This window comes from Galleria mellonella, unplaced genomic scaffold (assembly GCF_026898425.1).
Source record: "Galleria mellonella isolate WM207_F2 unplaced genomic scaffold, CSIRO_AGI_GalMel_v1 utg64, whole genome shotgun sequence".
NCBI lineage: Eukaryota > Metazoa > Arthropoda > Insecta > Lepidoptera > Pyralidae > Galleria > Galleria mellonella.
In genome coordinates this window covers 5839004-5860459 of record NW_026442133.1, presented here as the reverse complement: position 1 = coordinate 5860459, position 21456 = coordinate 5839004, and the positions used below count along the sequence as shown (strand labels likewise).

Here is a 21456-nt window from a genome sequence, read left to right as displayed (position 1 = left end):
CGGGTGTGGGACACTTTTTGTATATGTCATTTATATTTTATATTGTAAGTTTACTGGCAATAAATGTTTCTATTCTATTCTATTCTAAACAAGCTGACGGCCCATCTGATTAGAAAATGGTAACCGTCGCCTATAGACATGAACAGTACCATGGACATAACAGAGTATACTGTTTCGCCCATGATACCCCTCATGTGTTGCCATTCCTGAGGACTCAGGTGTTATTCCTCTGCGCCCTGTAAATTCACGCCATATCCCACCCTTCAAACCGAAACACAGCCATGCAAACACAACTGCTTTACGGTACTGCTTTTTCAATAAAAAATAACTATATTAAAATACCTTTAATTTTTTAGTCAAACCTTAATGTCAACCTTAAAGACCTAACTCCATATATAACAAAACGCTATAACAAATTGTTCTATAAACACTGATTTATATTTAAATACGAATTATCCAGGTCCATTTCAGGTCATAAGATGACGTTTTCAAAAAATGACGATATACGGCATCTCCATTTCCACTAATATAGTTATAATTACCACCATTTTGGGGAATCATTATTATCATAATCTTTTTTTTTTATTTGAATCTTGATGCTAGGTAAAAAAATTCGATGTAAAACATACAACTTAGCAAATTCGTACCATTAAGATCTATTAGAATTTATCTCTTTATTATATATACTTTTTATTATAGAATATAAATAATGTCATAAATGACTAGTATCATTAGAATGATAACGTGTTAGCTACTATTCTCTAAGTAAACAATGACTAGTTCTTTTATATATATAAAATAAATATGTATACGGTTTAAATTTTGCACAAAATAAACATTTTTGTTTATTTTCTGTTTGTATAATTCTGGTCATTTTTTTCATAACGTATGTATTTACAAAAACATATAGATCAGTATATAAACCAGTTGTCTTGTATCCACAGTACTATCTCTCCTTGGTCCTACTATTAGATTCGTTATGTGATCTCCAGGAACAGATAATATAATCGTAATTTTTATTTGAATATGGGGTTAGCTAAGCCGTTGCACGTCGATCCATTGAGATCTTTTGTGCTTCCCTCTACCTTATAGATCCTATGTGTTGTCTTTACGATATCCCCAAGCTTTAAGATGTATCTTTAGTTTCCTGGCTCTGGATAAGCCGTTCCCAGTAGTTTCACACGGATACTTGCATACGAATTACAGTTAAACAGCAGATATTCAATGCATTCCGATTCCTCATTATAAAATCTCCATAATGCGTTCAAAGATAGACCCATTTTTTATAACATGTGCCTTACTAGTAGATATATGTCCAGTTAAAGCACCCATTATGAGTCTTGCCTTTTGTCTACCTACACTGTTGATGAATTTATCCCATCCCTCATCTTGTCGTTTAAGATCTTTTTAGAATGCCTGAGGTCCTTTAATTTTTTACATTTTTTTTTGTGTTTCTCCATTCCAGTTGTTATTTTTTTATTATAAAATTATATATATTAGAGTGACTCCAATGGAGTCAGTTTCAAAACACCATTTTCAAATTTACCTCTAAAAATAAATTTCACATTAATATTACAACTAAATTATTATTATGTAAGCAAATTTATTTAATTAATATAATATTTAATACAATTATAAGGCAATTAAACAGATGCCAACAGTTCTGTCACATGGTCTTTATTATGTTAAATATCTGTTTAAAGCATTTTATTCTCGATGGTCCATGCCATAATAACTTTGCAAAACTATCAAATAAGTTTAAGAAATGGTACCTATTGTTTATTTTTTATATCAAAACGTTTAAAAAATTCTAGGGTCCAAAAGTAAACTGGTATCTAGTAATTACTTTATAATGCAATACACTCATATACATACATACATACATACATATCTGTCACGCCTGTCTCCCATTAGGGTAGGCAGAAACAATGGAACGCCAAATGCTTCGGATATACTCATATACTTATAAGAATTATAGTGTGGAACATATCTATATATATATGTAGAAATATTATATATACTATACGTTTAAAATCTAATTAAATAGTTCATTTTCAGAAAACCTACGTACTTTGTTTTGTAATATACATATAATATACAAAAATAATTCTAAACGGCTATAATCTAACTAATAGTCCATAACTAGTTACCGTTAGAACTATAAATTATAACTAAATTCGGTGTAATCTAGTTTACACCGGTTGTTGTACAACAAATAAAGATGTTATCATGCGTTAAATATGGCTTAGTGATCAATGATAGCACTAAACATAATCCCCAACATACAGCTACCTATATCCATTTGAATGTCACGATTATGTTCATATCAGCCGAAGAATATTGTCAGACGTTAGTATCAATAATACCAATGAGTGTTACATTTCACACGATCGTAATTTGTCGCGCATTATCATAGTTCAATGCGCGGTACACGCATCGCTGGACGATGCACGCTAATGCTCCAATGCTCCCTTACTACGCCCACACACTGAGCTTACTTGTCCCTATATTATTCACAATCGCAAAACGATATTTTAGGTATTATTTATCAAAACACATTTAAGTTGGATTTATCTAGGTACTTAATTATTCAATTTCGTTATAATCAGTTAATTATATTCTCTAATAAAGAGGTAACAAAAAGACGTGAAAAATGTTAATAAACTGCGAAAATCGTTGGGTTGGGTTGATGGAATAACAATACTCCTAAATAAACATCTATCTCACTATCTATAAATATATATTTTATTGGCTTATTTTAATTCCGGCTTTAATAAACTTAAACGTTTAAGTGATCAGGCAAATAATGTATTATTTTTTATCATAATTTAGTAGTTTTTGCGGGAAAGAGTAAACAAACATCCATTCCACATGCCTTAAACTTCATATAATAAAGGGATCAAGTTCATCATGTATTAATAAGTAAAATATGCCTACACCAATTTTTAAGTTTGGCCTATAAATAGATACCTTATCAAATATGAAATTACTTACCTAATCGACTATAAAATTTTGTTGGAATCCTATCAATTAAAAAGACTTCAAATCGTTTAAACGACATAAATCTAAATAGTTATTTTTTATCATTTTTGGTTTTTCCAATCTATTTAATATTTCGCTATTATCTTTATAAAGATTATCGATTTATATTTTTTATACAACTGAATAGGAAATAATCAGACGCCCACTTCATTGTAAGTGGCATGTAACCGGCACCTATAAGCATTAACAGCATTATTATATTACAGAAAAACTTTGACGCAGTTCTTCTCATACGTTCGTGTTCCTGAGAACATAGCTGTGCAAATTCAAACCAAAACAGCCATGCAAACTCTTATTTACTTATTAAATTTTTCCAAAAAGCCACTTTTGACGAAAGTGTTCAAAATACTGGCAGTATTTACTCATACTATTCATTTTATTTTTTCCTTAAGCATAATATTTTTTTATATGATGTAAATGGAATGGAAACCCCGCCAGCGCATTTGGTACATGCTGTTAGAACATCAGTGAGAGTTGATAGATGAGGATAAAAGCACATCGTGACAAATTTTACAATAATTAACCACAATAGTTTCCAGGATCAACCACGTGGAGGTCGTCCCGATAGTGTATATTGTGTTAAGCATTAATCACACTATTTACAATTTGAACTGCAACAATAATTCATAATTGTTACAGTTAAAACTACACCTAGATAGGTATCATAGCCGAATAACAATATTGTGATGCGATCATAGTAATTTATTGTGACGTGTGTTTAGCATAAATTGGTAAATTCAAGTTTATATGTTGGTACAGTCAAACGCATAAACTAACACATAAAATAATGTAGTATTACCAAACATATCAGTTAGGAAATAAATCATAAGTACTTTAGTATTTATATGAAAATTAATGTAAATATTCTAAATTCATGAATATCATAAAAAAACCGAGTCCGAGGTGATCTAATTTGTATAGGTGCCTACACTTTGGTCTTAGTTATGTATAAGCACCTACCAATGAGATGTTTCACATTTCTTACATTCAATACCTACTTATATTAAACGAAGTCTTATAAATATCTTCTGTCATAAAATCCCTTTGAAACTACCAAAAAGGGGGATAATTACGACACTTCGCGGCTTTTCTTAGAGGCCTGAAAGACGAATGGCAAAGTCGTCTAAGTCCGTTTCGCCGAAAAAAGAAAAGATCTTTACTGAAAAGGATTCACCGCATTACGGGTGGTAACTTGTCACACAGTAATGTATCAGAATTCGCCTTGTTTATTTTTGTTCGCTTAACAAACTTTTAAATTAAATAGAAAATTAATTTCCTAAAATTTCCACAAAAACAATAGACGACTATTTTAATTTAAGCGTAACTATACCATTTCGGGTATGTGGCAAATTCTTTTGGTGGGGCAATATCATTTATTTTCAAGTTCAATGAAATATTTAGGTACAAGGTAAAAAAATTCTGAATTCGCCTCCTCTTGAGCCGGGGCCCTTTTAGGTTGGGGGCCCGTGGCATTATGCCAGCCCTGTCACCCTATTGTTACGCCTGAATTTACCTATAATTAAAAAAAGTTATTAAATAACCATTTTAAATATGTAACGATTGCGATAGAAAATTATTGTAATAAGATTTTACCAGAGGGAGACTTTGTACAAAAGTTGTTTGGTTGGGCACCTCTGTCCTATTCGTGTTTCTACCATGAAGTAGTTGTATTTGCATGGCTGTGTTTTGGTTTGAAAGGTGGGATATGGTAGTGAATTTACAGGTTAGAGAGAAATAACACCTTATCCTCAGGAATGGTAACGCATGGAGGGTATCATGGGCGAAACAGTATACTCTGTTATGTCCATGGTACTGCTCATGTCGACGGTTACCACTTTCCATCAGGTGGGCCGTCAACTTGTTTATCATTCTAAGTTGCATAAAAAAAAGATTATAATCACTGTATAGATAATAATTTAGACAAACAAATAAATACAAAAATTAAATAATTTCGCTGATAACTGTCATCCAGTTCAGTTGTTCGGTTGGCTGTGGCTATATTCGACAATTGTCATTGCCGTAAAACGAAGCTACAAAACTTCACTTAGCTTGTAGCTTATCTATTTGTCTTGTTTACTATTAAACGAATACAAATGTATTCGATATACAATCCAAACAGAAGTCAAACTTAATTATAATTAAATATAGGTACATATTAATTTATAATAAAACCACATAATATTTTTGACATACACTGAAAACATTTGTCTAATGAATTTAAAGTCTATTTATAATAATATGTATAATGTTTGAAAAGTATATAAAATATAAAAAAGCAAAACGTAAGACTTCGGTGTAATAGTAGGCCTTTGTAAGCGTTAAGGAAAAGGGGGCGAAAGGGAAGGCTTCAGTAAACGGAACAAAAACACCAACGTTATTAGCGAGATTGGTGTAATCTGACTAATCTATTTTGGGAAAGGGGCGCTCCGCGATGCTTAGAGGTGTCAATTAATAGATAAACAATTCCTACTACTTAGATAAGCGTGATATTATAAATTTACAATCATAATGGTACAATATAAAATTACTAAAAATAGTAATTGCCTACATAAAGTACATCTTTATTTCATACTGGATATATCTTGTCAAAAAACTAGATAACCAGAGGATACTGGTATAAAGAAATAACAGAATGTATTAATCTATTCTGACGGCTTCACTATCAATACATTAAAGATTTGGATAAAATATGGATAGCAAGTAAGTACGAGTTTACAATCGAATGTTATTGTAGAAATATGGGAAATATAGAGTCTTAATATATCGAATAATAATCAAACCATATTTTTTAAGTGCTTGCATATAATTTGAAATAAATCTTATTTAGGGATACCTAATAAATTTCAGGTGACACTACAACGCAATTGAGGTTTTAAGAGAACCAATTTATATAATATATACCTGAGCACTTTCTAAATTCCTGATTTGACTTTTGATATTCGTTAATCAATCAAGTCACACAAAACTATTCTGTATTATTCTTTAAACTTTGATTTCAATTTGATTAACGGTCTTCGGTCAGATTAATTTAGCCTGTTGATATATATATATATATATTTTATTTTTTAGACTGTTTCTACAAAATTTAACTGTTTTCCCGACATATCAAAAAAACTGTAACTTTATTTTAACAAAATTCTCATAAGACTCGATAAGGGTAAGCACTTTGATGCAAATTTTGGTAAGCAAATTTGAAACATACGTGCATTAAAATACTGTCAAATTAAGAACCAAAGGCCAAGTGTATTTTAAATTAGAACAATAGTGACTATTTTTGGACAAACCTATCCTTATCAAATGAGAACTCATGTGATAAATAATAAGCTAGCATTAGACCTATTATACTAATGCCCAAAAAATGCGTATGTTTTAGTAACTTGTATTTGTGTTGTTTTAGGTGATCGCCTCCTGGACATCCCATGCAATGTTTGCGGCGACAGAAGTTCGGGAAAACATTACGGCATTTACAGTTGCGATGGTAAGATTAGAAAATGATGGTGTGTAATTTTAAAATCAAACCATTTCTGCATTAAAAAGAAGTGTTTAATACGAAAGAGATATTTTCTAGTTATAAATGACTACAGTAATAATTGCACAGTAACACTTGTAAATAATAATACTCTTGTACTTATAATATGAATTATAATTTATTTTTAATTATACAAGCGAATACAGTGGTTTGTAGCTATCAGTATTCTTCGATAAATTTACGTCTATGTAACTCAGTATATAAAATATCTACAATCTATCTATTATCTATAATATATAAAATAATAAATAATAAGTTAGCTACCTGTCTATCAAATATTAATCAAATCCGTTCAGCCTTTTATATGTATTTTGACGCACGCTTTATACATAATTCCGCTGCCTTGCCACCATGAAAATGTATATAAAGTATCCTACAAGTTAAGTTATAATCTGCCAAATTTCATTCAATTCTTTTTAGTCCTTTTTACGTGAAAAATTAATAAATATCCATCCTTACATTAACATACTTCTGCATTTTAGTTATATTCACGTAACCTGGATAGATGTATTGGATGCGCATGTCGAAAACATGAAAAATAAATATCTTCGAGGATACAAGGTTACAGAATTTGCAATTTTTGGCAGGATGTTCGGGTTTCTTCAAAAGGTCAATACACAGGAACAGAGTATACACATGCAAGGCTGGTGGCGATATGAAAGGTCGATGTCCCGTGGACAAAACACACCGGAATCAATGCCGCGCTTGTAGACTCGCCAAGTGCTTTCAAGCCAACATGAACAAAGACGGTAAGAGCCAGTTCTTTATAATTATTATTTTTCTTCTTCTGTAGGTACCATATACTACCACAGGTTGGCTATCATCATAGCGATCTTAATTTTGTCCACCACCATCCTAAATAAGGGCCTGATGGAAATCTCGTTCTTCTTGCGTATTAGTTAGGTTAGACCTTAGGTTTTTTAAAGAGAAAGTAGCTATCTTCCCTGTTTTCAGCAACCCAGTTTGTACCAGACTTTGTAGAAAAGTCGATTGCTTGAGTACCTCTGTCCCATTCGTGTTTCAACCGTGAAGCAGTTGTGTTTGCATGGCTGTGTTTCAGTTTGAAGGGTGGGATACGGCGTGAATTTACTGGGTACAGAGGAATAACACCTGAGTCCTCAGGAATGGCAACGCATGGGAGGTATCATGGGCGAAACAGTTACTCTGTTATGTCCATGGTACTGCTCATGTCTATAGACGACGGTTACCACTTTCCATCAGGTGGGCCGTCAGCTTGTTTGCTATTCTAAGTTGTATAAAAAAAACCCTCGATATTCCCCTGCTGTATGAGTTGCAGAAAATTATATTTTATATTCCACTTTATATGTACAGGAAAAACAATTTACGGAGTTTTATGGTGTTTAATATTTATGTCCTTATGTATATTCTACAGTAGCTGTGCCCGCGATTTTATTCACGTGTACATATTAATAAATAGAGAGAAAACTAAAAATTACCAACTCTGTGTAGTTAACTAGCTGCATTATTTTTGCTGCTTAGTAATCAGTATGTATACTTGTCCCTTGCACGGAAGACAAAAACCTAATGATGGCAGTAATATAAATTAGTGAAACCTGAGCTTTCAGTTCGGAATTCCATTACAAATATAGAAGAAATAATCTCTATAATTCTTTTTAAACTATCCTTAAAGCTTGTATAAGATCCGAAAACAAAGCCATTATTATTGAAAATACAAATTGCTAATTTATTAGTATGTATATTTATATGTATGTATGTATGTAGTACCTATATGTTATATCTAATGTCATTTTTATCTAAATCCCAGTTTATTAATTCAAAATTCACATGAGCACAATTATTCGTGTCATTTTTTTTTTATATTTTTAATGCTAAGATTATAAATTGTAATTAAAATTGACTTTGGAAAACCCAAATGTAAAAAGTTGAGACATATTTTTATTTATTTATAATCGTTGAAGGTATATATTAATTTTTTATATCGGAGTGATAATATTTTCGTATCAACTTTTTGTTGTCATTTTGAATGGTTACTACTACTTGACAATAGATATCGTTGATCTTTTTACGAATAAAATAATTTTATTTTTTTATTGGCCCTTACGCATTACAAAGTTTCATCAAATACCCTCCACAGGTTTTTTTGCGCCACAGACAGGCATTAATTCTAAACAATTCTAAAAAAATTGTTAGGGGTTTTATATTGACCATAGACTTAGTATAACATACTTACATATCGACAGTATAATATGAGTATATCCCGATTACATTTTTAGAAAAATATTTAATGTACAGAAATTGTAATGTTTCTAGTTTTATTATAGCATAAACAGATAGAAGAAGATGGATTCTGAGGAAATATTTTTATATATCTACACTTTATTGTACACACTTATGTTATATAAAGAAATATGACACTGGAAAGCAAATGTACAAAGGCGAGCTTAAGTGAGGTAAGCTCGCCAAGAGTTCTCTTCCAGTAAACTCAAAGTGGATAGGAGCATCAATGTTAGCGATTGAAGCGGTACAATATTTATAACAATTTACAAACAAATATAACTAGATAAACTTAAGTTTATACATAGTCAATCAACTCATATTTAATAGTATGTATACATATATCTTCACCATATCAATCGTTGACTTCCCACTGCTGAACATAGGCCAGCTCTATAAAGGGTAACATATATAAACTTATACATATAAATAAAATATATTTTTAGAATACAAGATCCTTCTAAAATCTACTTTTAAAAATATTTAAGGATTGACTCTCACGGACAGGTATGAGAAGGAAGTTCTAGTATCTAACAGCGTGGATCCTAAAAGATCCGCTATAGGGCATAAACAAAAAACGAAGTATTTTGGAGATAAGAAACTTCGTCAAACGACAGGACACACCATGAAAACCTAGGAAGCCTAAATGCTCACAAAGAGATAACGGAAAAGAAAGGTAGCAATAAGGCTTGAAGTAAAGTAATCCTCATCTCAAATGGTTTGAAATTTGAAGTCAGTTAAAAGATTGGAACAAAAAACATGCGTTCATTAATATGTTCTTTTCAAGATAAATTGCAGTTAATCATAACAGCTAAGTTTTTGTTTTTTGACATATAGATATAATTAGCTCATTTTCATAGTAAACAGGAGTCAAAAACCAAGAGCCTTTTAATTACGATAACTACCTATATTGAAAATCGGGCGTTTCCGTGAATTAACTAGTTAATTTTGATTTTTTAAGGAGATGAAAGTTCATATCGTCAATCGCCTCAGATAGATCACAAGAATTAATATTAACTCATAGATGTAGTTGCAAATTATTTGATAGAATAGATAGAATAGAATAAGATAGAAATCAAATAATATTTAAGTTATAACATTCATATGTTACATATATACATAGTTACGTCTTTATACATAGTTTATAGGTACTCGCTCTTACCGGATATTTTCTGATTCTTGTTTATTCGTATTTAAAATATATAGATAGATATACTTATCTATTAACTGACAATAGGTCGGGACAACAATCCAACGAAATCGATCAGTAGTTGTAGTCTGCCGTGGTCTCACGTATATCAAGCTCACAGCAGGTTGTTTTGTCCCCTGTTCACTCACTGAAATATTGAGTGAAATACAGCGTCTGCCCGCGGTTGGCGGCCAGTCCCATTTCCACCGCTATACCTGATCCTATCTGTCATTACGTCACTCGATATATCCAATATCACATACAATATTGTGTTGTATTGTTCGCCTTTGTCACTTTTATTTTGTCCCAAACAAAACAACTGGAAATAGGTATTCACTTTATTAATCTTTGAATTTTCATGTTATGACTATTAAAAGGTAATCAGAGACATCTGCGTGTTCTTTTTTCTGTTACATATACTTACGTAACTCGTCTTCAAAGGTTCTTAGTTCCTCTGTTTGTACTTATATATTTTGTAATTCTTTCATATAAATCTATAGTAATATTATAAAAATGAAAGATTTAATTGTTTGTTTGTAATGGATACACTCAAAAACTACTCAACCGATTTTAAACAAAATGTAAATTTAACGATACTTACCTACTCTATTCACCTTAAAGCATACTTCCCGATGAGATAGAAACAATTGTCAGAAACGACTGACATAGCAGGTTTGCAAAAAATCTATATACATACATATATGTATATAGATAAAACTAAAAATTATTCACGTATTAATTTTATACTTGACTCTTTATTACTATTTATTCTTATTATATATCAGTGAATTGTAAATCATATCCTTTAACTAGATAAATCTATTAGTCATTATTTTGATAATATCTAGCCAAAATTTTTGCAAAATAATATTTAAGATATCTCCAAAGCTTTGATTTATATCCACCTTTTTGGCATGCATATACTTATAGGTAGACATATATTTATAGGGTCTACTCGTAGAAATATACACCAGTACACTCAATTCAATCTCGTATCTCTAAGTATCAGAGTATATGCAAATTCTCTCTTTAAGTAAAATCTTGTGAATAATTGAATATGCATGGGGTCCCATGTCAGCCGCAAGTCGGGTCTAACTCTCGTTTGTGACGACGCCTTTCATTGCTTATCTATGACATGTGATTCCTACATATAGCTATAGGGCGCACAGGATTAATGTGGAGTAAATTTTTTAACTACGAGTATATATCGCAATTTTACAAAAACTAGATTCCGAATTGAATTATATAAATTACAATACATACCAAACGACAATATAAATTGTCTCGTTTTAATAATAGGAACTTTGAGTAATGAGAAATTAAGAAATAAAATTATTTCCTCAGAGTTTTGTAGGTTGTCAAATGAAAAGCTTTATTTTTTATAACTATGATACTGTAATACAAATATTTATTTGTGAACTGTCGGCTCGGCCAGGTGCAATAGTGGGTGTTATAGATATATATGTGACGGCGTGGAGGCTGGAGGCTGGAGGCTGGGGGCTGGAGCTCGCTGCGGTCTCGCCGCAGGTGCTCCGGCGCTAATTTATTCACGAGCATCACTTTGTGCCGCCGCGTGCCGCGGCCCGGATTACCTTTATATGTTTGCTCGCTTGTAATTATACGCCCTCACGGAACTTGCTCGTCGAGTACTTACCTTACTATCTGTATCTCGATACATAATTTATTATTTATGAATCTATTTATCACATAATATCTTGCATTGCAACTAAAATCCTAAATGAAAATTAACGTTCTATTTTGTAAAACGTTTAGAATTCTTTACGATTTTTATTTTTAAATTCATAAGTTTTTATGATACAGAAAATACTATAGATGGGTGTATACATATATATATATATATATATATATATATATATATATATATATATATATATATATATGATTAATATTTACATACAGATTATAAACAGGTCAATTGGATAAGTAAGTTATCTGTAATACTTAATTGAAATGCTCATTATCTTCTATTTTTATATCATAAAATAGAAAAAGTCAAGTTATTGACAGATTATGTGTACAGCGTATTTATTTTGAATTATCGTCATTTAATATAAACATAAAGATCCAGTTTTGCAACTAAGATTAATCTATTCACACTTCTTTTATTACAATCTATGACGTATTTAGGTTGAATGTTACGCCTATGGCTCGGGTATACTTGTATAAAAAAATATAATAAAAAAACATTAACCCTTCTTACTTTGACATTCGCATAAATATAACCATTAGCTACCTAAACAGTAGATACCTTCCTGTTTCGGTAGGTACCTATAAAATATTGAAATAACAAATTGAAATCATACTATTTAACGAATGTGCCTATAAATAGTACTAAACTGTAGTTAGGTAAAAATCACCAAGTTGCCAAAGTCCGACGAGCAGGCAGCCAATCAGCTAATATCAATATCGTTGAGCAAACACGGGTCAAATCGAAGTTGTTCGTGCTGGCACTCTGACGGTCGGGCCCACCAACAGGCTACTAGATAATTAAGTAAATAAACCAACTTGTGTGAATATAAAACGATATTTTTCAGGTAGTATTTCTACATACTCTCAAAACTGTGCAGGTGTTCAACTTGTTCTGAACAGTGTGCAACTAGTTTTTCAATTAATACAACGCACGCTATTGCTATTTTTAATAATACATTTTTAATATTGTGTGGTGCAAATAAAGTATATTTTACAATAATTTCACTTGTTTCTAATATAAAAACGTTTATATAGAAATAGTGAGAAGACGAAGAGTGGAATCTTTTCATCTATTTCTACATTGAGCTACCAGTGAGGATAAATGGAATAATAAAACAGATCAAGTATGCATTGGACTTACATTATTATTATTATATCAGCCGTTAACTATCCACTGCTGAACATGGAACTTCCTCATAATAAGGAGTTTTGCCAGTAGTTGCCAGATTTGGCAGATGCATTGGCAACTATAGTTAGGCTTTGGTGATGTTTTAAAAGAGACACTGTAAACTGTAAACTGCAGGTAACAATAAATAAATAAATAAAAACAAGAAAATCACTCAATCGCAATCGTGTATAGACGATTCACATGATCTTGAATAAAATCCATTAATTCCACTGATATATCTCATATTTACAACCTAAACACGACACACAAGCTAGCCTCTTGGCAATAGAATTTATAGACTATACTAACTATGCATGAGACTTAATTCTGCAGAAGTTAAATACCGTACTTCTTAATATAACAAACAATCAAAACTAAGAGAAATCGATAGCTGGCAACAATAAAAAGAGTAGGTATTACGAGTAATTTGTAATTACTTAATTTAATATCTACCTAATTAATATAATAGAAAACAAATGAGTAAGTATATCCAATATAAAATATTTTAAAATCAAAATAACAATTGTGATCGCTTCTAAACATGATAAAATTCACGGAAATCGCAAAATATAACCGACGGTTCGAACCATCAATAAACATAATATCCAATTTAACTTCTCAAAATTAATTTAAAATCGATCAATCCGCGAGCAAGCTTCGCCTCCACTTCATCAAGTTATTCACACTTTTTAATATTAGAAAGTTAAAGGGTTTATTTCGAAAAGCTTTTTCTTCAAACCCTTTTCTGTAAAGTTAATCAGTCGCTTATACAATCTCGATTGCATATCTTAATCAATAAAGAAATTGTAGATATATCTACAGTGTAACATATACATGTAAATAAATACATTCTTATGTAGGTATATTTCAAATTAAATAAGATGATATTACATACTAAGTATACCATTTTGCCATGAGAAATAATACATCCAAATTCTACTATAATTATTATTACTTTGCAAGTTATGTTGCAAGTTTAATTCTTACAAAATACGTAATGAGATCCTCAAAATTAATAACTTTTTATAAGCAATTACCATAAAGCCTCGTGATAAAACCTAAGTGTCGTGAAGACGTGTCGCCGTCGGCGTCGCAGCCGACAAGGGGCAAACTTTTCAATTACCGCCATGTCGTGTTACCCCGCAGCGGGTTAAATTAATTCTCTCCACTTCACAAAAAGATTCACCTTACCCCACACCACCCCTCCGAACCAACATCGGCCACTCTAACGTTTTCCCGCTCTTTTTTAAGTCTATTTTCCAAAACGAACCCGTAACATACTGACGTTTCGCAATATTTATTTTTAATTTAACGGTTCACGCGCAAGATTCTGATTGTTCGGAACGCTTACCTTTTTGAAGTCCTTTTGTTGAAAAACGAGAATTTCTGAACGTAATGAATTGGATCGCAAACTCGTTACGTTGTTCAATATTTGTGTTATTCCTTCTGTTTATACATGTAGGTAAAACATTGTACTGAATCTATGTAGGTAATTATTTAAAGGATTTGTTATTACAAAATTAATTTTACGTGTTATTAATTTAAACATACAATAACGATACTTTCCTATCTAACGTAGGTAATGAATTTCCTGGAAGGTTCTCAGATAAATAAATCAGGATATCTTTTACGATATTTTGAAATCCACGTATTAACTCATTCGTGTTGTTTCAAGATTGTTGAACGTTCTTGCATTTCGTTTTAATTATTTTCTCACTACAATGCTCTATAAATTTATATTACCCAATAAAAGCCCATCGCGTGTAAAGCGTATCGAAACCGGAACAAATTGAAGATCGCTACTCTTGAAACAGTGTTTAGGATCACTAACACGTGTTCAACACCTATTGCGCTCCTGACTGCTCCCGGGAGCCCGAGGGGTGTTGCCTACAGAGGGTGCGCGATTGTATTCTAATAGCAATATTAGTAATGCTTGTGGTTCTCTATTAATTGGCACTATACTTTTTATATCATTACAATATTTAAAGAAAAAACATAGGTTTTGGATGAAATTAAATAGTGTCGATGGGGGAAGTTTTTCTAAATAATTTCTGAATATTAAATCCTGTATTTGTGTATAAAAAATACTTATTCTTTTATCTTATTAATGATAAATAATCTATGCCCTTCCATTTACTCTCTCTCTTTCTCTCTGTTTAGCGTAATGGTTGACTGGTAGAGAATGACATCAGGCATTAAGTCCGCCTTGTAGACGTATTTTAATATGCGCAAAAGTATAAATAAATAAATGCAAAATATTCTATTTATCATTAGTCAAATAGTATCTTTAAGTGGGTTTATAAACATTTCCTTAAGTTCCTGGTTCCTCAATCATGCTGCGTAAAACGACTAATCAGATTTGGATAAAGTTATAAACATAGGTTATCGTTATCATATCCTATGTCCAGGGAGGCCTATGTTCATCAATGATCAGTTCAGATTTATATGATGATGATAATAGACATATGGTATATTTGTATATAAATATGGGCATCTTCTAAATTCTGTCTATTATATACCAAAGATATTTGTAAAATTCTATTATTAACACTCCTTATAGTCCCCGTATTTATGTTATCTGTATATTGTAAACAATATTCACACGTGTCTAATATCTCATAATAAAGAATCCGCAAAGGACATTCACAATAAAGGGCAGACAGAGGTATCTTCGATCCGATTATGTGATTTATTCACCGTTTCCGTGTTTACCGACCTTCCTCTCCACAAACTAAAATATTACCTATATTTTGACAGAGCAAGTGATTCAACCCTCCGCTTCGAGGGGAATCTCGCCCATCTAATTTCATTTTAATGTTGTGCGTGAACAAATTATTGCACTGTCATAGTGAATAAAAATGAAATGTTTTAATGGGGTAATTCGTTGCATCTGGTTCAGGGACTTTTTGTTCAAGTTCTCGTGATTCGTAATTAATTCTCGCTTTGCAACGGAACGGTTAATTGTATTTATAGTGGAGTGGATTAGTTCAGGTCTGATAATTATTATTTTATATGTAGTACTTAATATCGAAATTTAATTACTGCTGCTTTATCATAAATCATGATAGGTATTATTTCCTTTTAATTGTTTATGTAGATGAAAATAGATAAACAAATAATCTTATTAATTTGATTATAAACAATAGATTACTTATGTTTCGTTAATTCTGGCTACTACTATGTGAGATAAAAAAGTAAAATATTCTTACTTATTTAAAAATATAATTTAGGATATATGTTAAATATGTAATAATGTTAAGCATTTAATTGGGGAAGCACCTACCTTTTATTAATTATATTACTTATAATATAACATAATAAGAAATATATATAATATAATAAGAGAACAATTTTACAGGTATATAGATATACTTGTCTTCACTTATATTATTAAGAAGATAGATTTGTTTTATGTTTGTTTGTAATGAGTAAACTAAAAAACTACATAACCGATTTTAAAAATTATTTCACCCATAAAAAGCTACATTATCAGAGAGTAACAGTATCTACTGTTTCGATGTTTTCCGACCTTTCTTTTACTATATTTTACTTTAAAGAAAATTTAGAGATCCCTACGAAAGTTACAATAATATCCTAACCCAAGATATTAAAAATTTGTTTATATAAGTCATCATTTGGCATGCGCTGCAAAAATATGATGATACATAAAATACTATATGTTTATGTTACCTATCATATCTATTTTACGGGTTTCGATGTAAGAGATTGGACAAAAAACAAATTATCATTGGTTGAAGTTGACTGAAGTATACTGGAAATAGTAGCTAATTTAGTGGATAAATTAACTATATTAAAAGAACTAGTAGTGGTTAAGCTCATTTGTCGAGTGATATTAATCTAACTAAGTCTACAACCAAAATTAATTCTGTACATGTGAATTTCTGTTTAAATTATTCGAATCGAACATTACATTTAGAGTTACGATGAGTATAAAAACACTGATGGGCAAAAAAGTATGAATAATGTTGCGGCGTGCGTGAAAGCAGCCTTACACTTAAAAGTATTAATTTAAAATACTAATTTATCTATCTGTTTACCCGTGCGGAGCCGAAGCGGGTCGCTAGTATAAGATAAATTGACTAATACATCAATACACAGCCAAAACAACCCAGCTCGTTCTAGAAATGTACAAATTTGCATAAAGGCTTATTATTCTTATTATACAAAAATTAAATTTCTGGAAACAAGAGTCAACAAATTCACTTAGGTAGATGGGCTGTTGCATTTTTAAACAGATTTTGATATTTCTTTTTGCAATCAATAAAATTTGCTTTGTATTGTCTAATTTGTATTGTATTGTATCTGTCTAATTTGTTACAAAGATATGGATGATATGAGTAAAGACTCATATTCCTATATAGAAAAATATCCTTTTATTTTTTCCTACGAAATGGTATTTTTATTATTTAAGTCCTTACAATAAGAAAATTATGTACGACCTACTTACCTAAGAATAATTATTTATATCTTTAGCGAAACATAATACTTAGGTAGCATTTTTATGAATGCCTATAAAATGCTCTTTATTTTATAGTTACAAATAGTTTATACTTTCAAGTTGGTCGATAAACTTTGTGATGTAAGAAAACAAAGTTATTTATTGTTTGAAAATAAGCGGCGCGGTGCACTCCAAACTCGTTCAGTTCTGAAACAGGCTCAATGCTTAAAAACCGCTGGCGGTAACTTCGCGACAAGTTTTGGAAAATGGAAATTGATAAATTCCTAGTTGATATATTTTATAATATTTTCCGGATATTTGCGTTTTTATGCAAACAGTTTTTTAATCACATTGCAGACATAAGATTGGTAAAAAGTATAATAATATTAACTCATTATAGGGGGCTTATAATGAATTGATATTTTTTATGAATAATACGGTAACACTGCATAATAAAAATAATAGTAAGTAGATGTCTGTACTTAATAGATATAATAATAATCCTTACCAATATTATATCCTTAATAATGTAGATATGATATGAAAATCTATTTGTTACCTCTCTGTGCCCACATCGTGATAACACTTTGCAATCACTTAAAATTTAGTATGGAAAATGACATAGGCTACTTTTTATCTAGTTACGCAAACAAAGACCTTGATACAAGCTAGTTGTTATTTTTATATACTACACAAGTGGACGTAGCTTTGCAGTTTACAGTAACAGGTGCAATATATATATATATATATATATATATATATATATATATATATATATATATATATATATATAATGTCAATATGATAAGCTTGTAAATACAACCCATATACCACATTTTGTATTGAAAAACAAAGGCGAATATGTGAGAGGTACCCGTTATCGTCTCGACATTGTTGGACATCTATTATATGAGGTGTTTGTCCGGCTCTTGAGCGGGCGGCGGACCCCACGCTCACTGGGCGTAAGGTGAATAAAAACTGGGATATTTCTCATATTTATGTCGGTGCACTCGAAAATATTCCCTGAGATCAGTACTAGTCGGTTGGCTCTTTAAAGAGATGTACTCTTTAAGAGTAGTCATGGTAAGGAACAATTTTGCGCGCAGGTGTATTCGAGCGTGGGACATCGCCCACCTGACGCGCCCCCTCTGCCTCTTCGCTGCCCTCCGCCCTCTCTGGCTCGTTAATGATGATGTGCTCAGCCAGCAGACTATTTCACTTCTGAATACATCTTTCTCACTTTTGGCCCTCCGTCCCTGTCACGCATGGGGACAGCTCTCGGGTGGTCTCTGTCGTTCGACATTCGCCTGGTCGCATCCACCTAGTCAATTCGGCAAACGCGTATCTACTTTGTGTCGGAAATGTAATGGAACAAATGCGGCTGGAATTAACGTCGAAACGAATGTCGGGACACGGGGTCGTTCTCTCACCGGATATTTTCCACGCGATGATTTTGATGCGCATCTATGGAGCGGTAATAACGTTTGCGGTTTAAATATACCTGAATAAAGCACCTTTAGATAATAACTCAGGTGCATTTAATTCAGAAAGGCTTTGTACCTATCTGTATCACTATGTATTTAATAAATTATATTTTCATCGATGGATGCAACGATATTCGTATCTTACATTTGACTTCATGTAAAAATTAAAATGGTTTAAGAAACGTTTGGTTTGATTGATTAATTGTATGTTTGAAAACCATAAAATTGATAGGAGCATGTAGCCTCAGCCGAGAGGTCATTGAAGTCACCAGTGATGATAATAAAATAACGATTACTTGAACGGTTTTAAAGTGGAAGTCAGAATTTTATATACAAATACCTAATACCTGACAAACTACAAAGTATCATCTTTGACTCTGTAATATAGAATGTGCAATGATTTTACACTAACAAAGCGGTATGTATTGTGTCGTGTAGGAATCATTTTCATTTTTGAATTTCAATTAAATCAACCTGTTTAATTTAAATAATTTGCATTTGAATTAACACTCATTTTGTCTATAAGTATGTAAAAAACTCGTCACATTTGTAATTTGTTTATTCCACATGTCGGAGTGATGGCCTTTGATTAACTTATCAAATAGTATCGTTTGAATTTAGGAACCAGCCATCTAAATATAGTATCCGGGCTAGACTTATAAAAGGTTATTTTTAATAGATAAATTTGGAATGGTCAGCGCTATCGGTATATGCTGGCGGGGAAATATTACGTGTTAATAAGTGAGGATCTTTCATCCTCAGGTCAATTGGCCCAATGTGACAAATTCATAAAGAATTAAGCACGATGGTTCTCAAGAGAGGACCGCGTGGAGGTCGACCTGATAGGGTATATTTTTAATAATGAACCTGTTAGATCTCATTATTAACAATCCATTTCCCTCCGATAAAAAGTTATTAGGCATCCACTTATAATAAACAGCAACGAGTAATACTTTTGTTGAGAAATTTGTCATTTTTGTCATGGTCAATAGTATGGAGAAAAGTTATATTCTTCATTGAGCACATTCCAAAATTTAATTATATAAAACGACTTTAATATGCCTGCAAGATTTTTTCAAGGCTGATAAAAATATGCCTTTTTTAAATATTAAAACCGTTCTAAAAACATATCTAAATCCATCTACAGAGATCAATAAAAGATTTTAATGTATACTTCGTTCATTTAAATTTTAGATAATTATTTCTCCCTGGGTTTATCTCATTTAAACTGTAATGTGCTAACTTATAAAAACTTAAAATCCAGCCATTGTTATAAAAATGTACTACCTTATAAAATATAAGTAAGTCTGTTAAAGCTTCTCTTTTGTAGATAAACGTATGTGTAAGGGTGATCGCTCTTTTGAATAATTGTGATGCGAAAAATACGTAATTTAACATCTTGATCCGGGTAAGTAACTATTATGTGTTAGGTGGAGCGTATCTCGCCTCTTGGCGTTCGCAACCGTCGAGTCACGTTGTTGAATTACCTTCACGCCGTAGTACCTAAATAAAGATGATTGTATCAGCTACTTTATAAGCTTTTCGAGATGACGCATCGACTTACAGTCGTTTAATAACAATATGTTTTTCTAACATTCAACTAATTTCATTAAAACGAACTTAATTAAGTACTCGCTTATATATTTTATGAAATAGTAGAAAAAAATCTTTACGTATATTAAATTCTTGTATAACAAATTAGATTCTATGAGTTCGCTTGTATTCCACGTTTTTTTTAATGGCTGAGAATGGAATAATAACCTGCCCGCGCTACTGGTACATTAACGGGGCACCAGTGAGAGATGATGGTAGGTAAAGATGAAAGTAGGTCAGTTAGCTCATCATGGCTAAGCAGTGGGAATTAACCTGATAGAGAATATTGCTAGTAATGAGACTAATAGTCCCTTATACTAACAATCCCTTTCTCCCGTTCTATTTCACGTTGCCGTAGTGTTAAAATTATGGAACTTGTAGATTTCTAGGTTAGATAAATACCTATCGTGCATTGATAGAGCAAGTCCGATCAAAATATTTGTCATTGTAATAAATATCGCAAAGACTGTTTATCCTTGTATAGATCATGTAAAATGTTGAAGTTGCAAACAAACTCACGACTCAATGAAAAAAAGTACCTGTCCCCTATAAACATTAACAGTACTATGTGATATTAGTGCATTAAATAATCAGATTACACAAATATGAATAAGTTAATAGCAACTACCACATTGCCAAATTGTAAGTTGTGAGCATGACCAAGTACCTAATATGTAGATATCTACTCAAGCAATTTTTTTTTAATATCTTGAGGTTTCTACATAGGTATTGTCTCCTAACATTTCACGATCGTTCTTTAGTCAATAAACCTTTTGACCGTACACCAATTCGGCTTCGTGAAGCTTTCATAGGGCAGGCGGCGAGCGGCTGGGATTATTGGGTCATTAATCACCTCACACCCGGGAACAAGTAGACTTGCGCCTGCTCGGCCCACCTGGCCTGCACTTCTCCTTCATAATATCGATACCAAACTCCTAAAATAAGTACCTAAATACGTAAATATCTAATACAACTATTACAATAGGAGAAATTAGTCTATTATCGGCATTCTTCAAGCCTTTTCCT

General features: G+C 31.7%; 1 protein-coding gene across 1 annotated transcript in view; it reads left to right on the top strand.

The window, feature by feature from the left end:
* Positions 1-21456, top strand: part of LOC113512621 (protein dissatisfaction) — a 44057-nt gene that overhangs the window by 7166 nt on the left and 15435 nt on the right. The window contains exons 2-3 of the mRNA XM_026896526.3: positions 6440-6520; positions 7159-7320. Coding sequence (XP_026752327.3) covers positions 6440-6520; positions 7159-7320 — 243 coding nt within the window. The remainder of the gene's footprint in view (positions 1-6439; positions 6521-7158; positions 7321-21456) is intronic.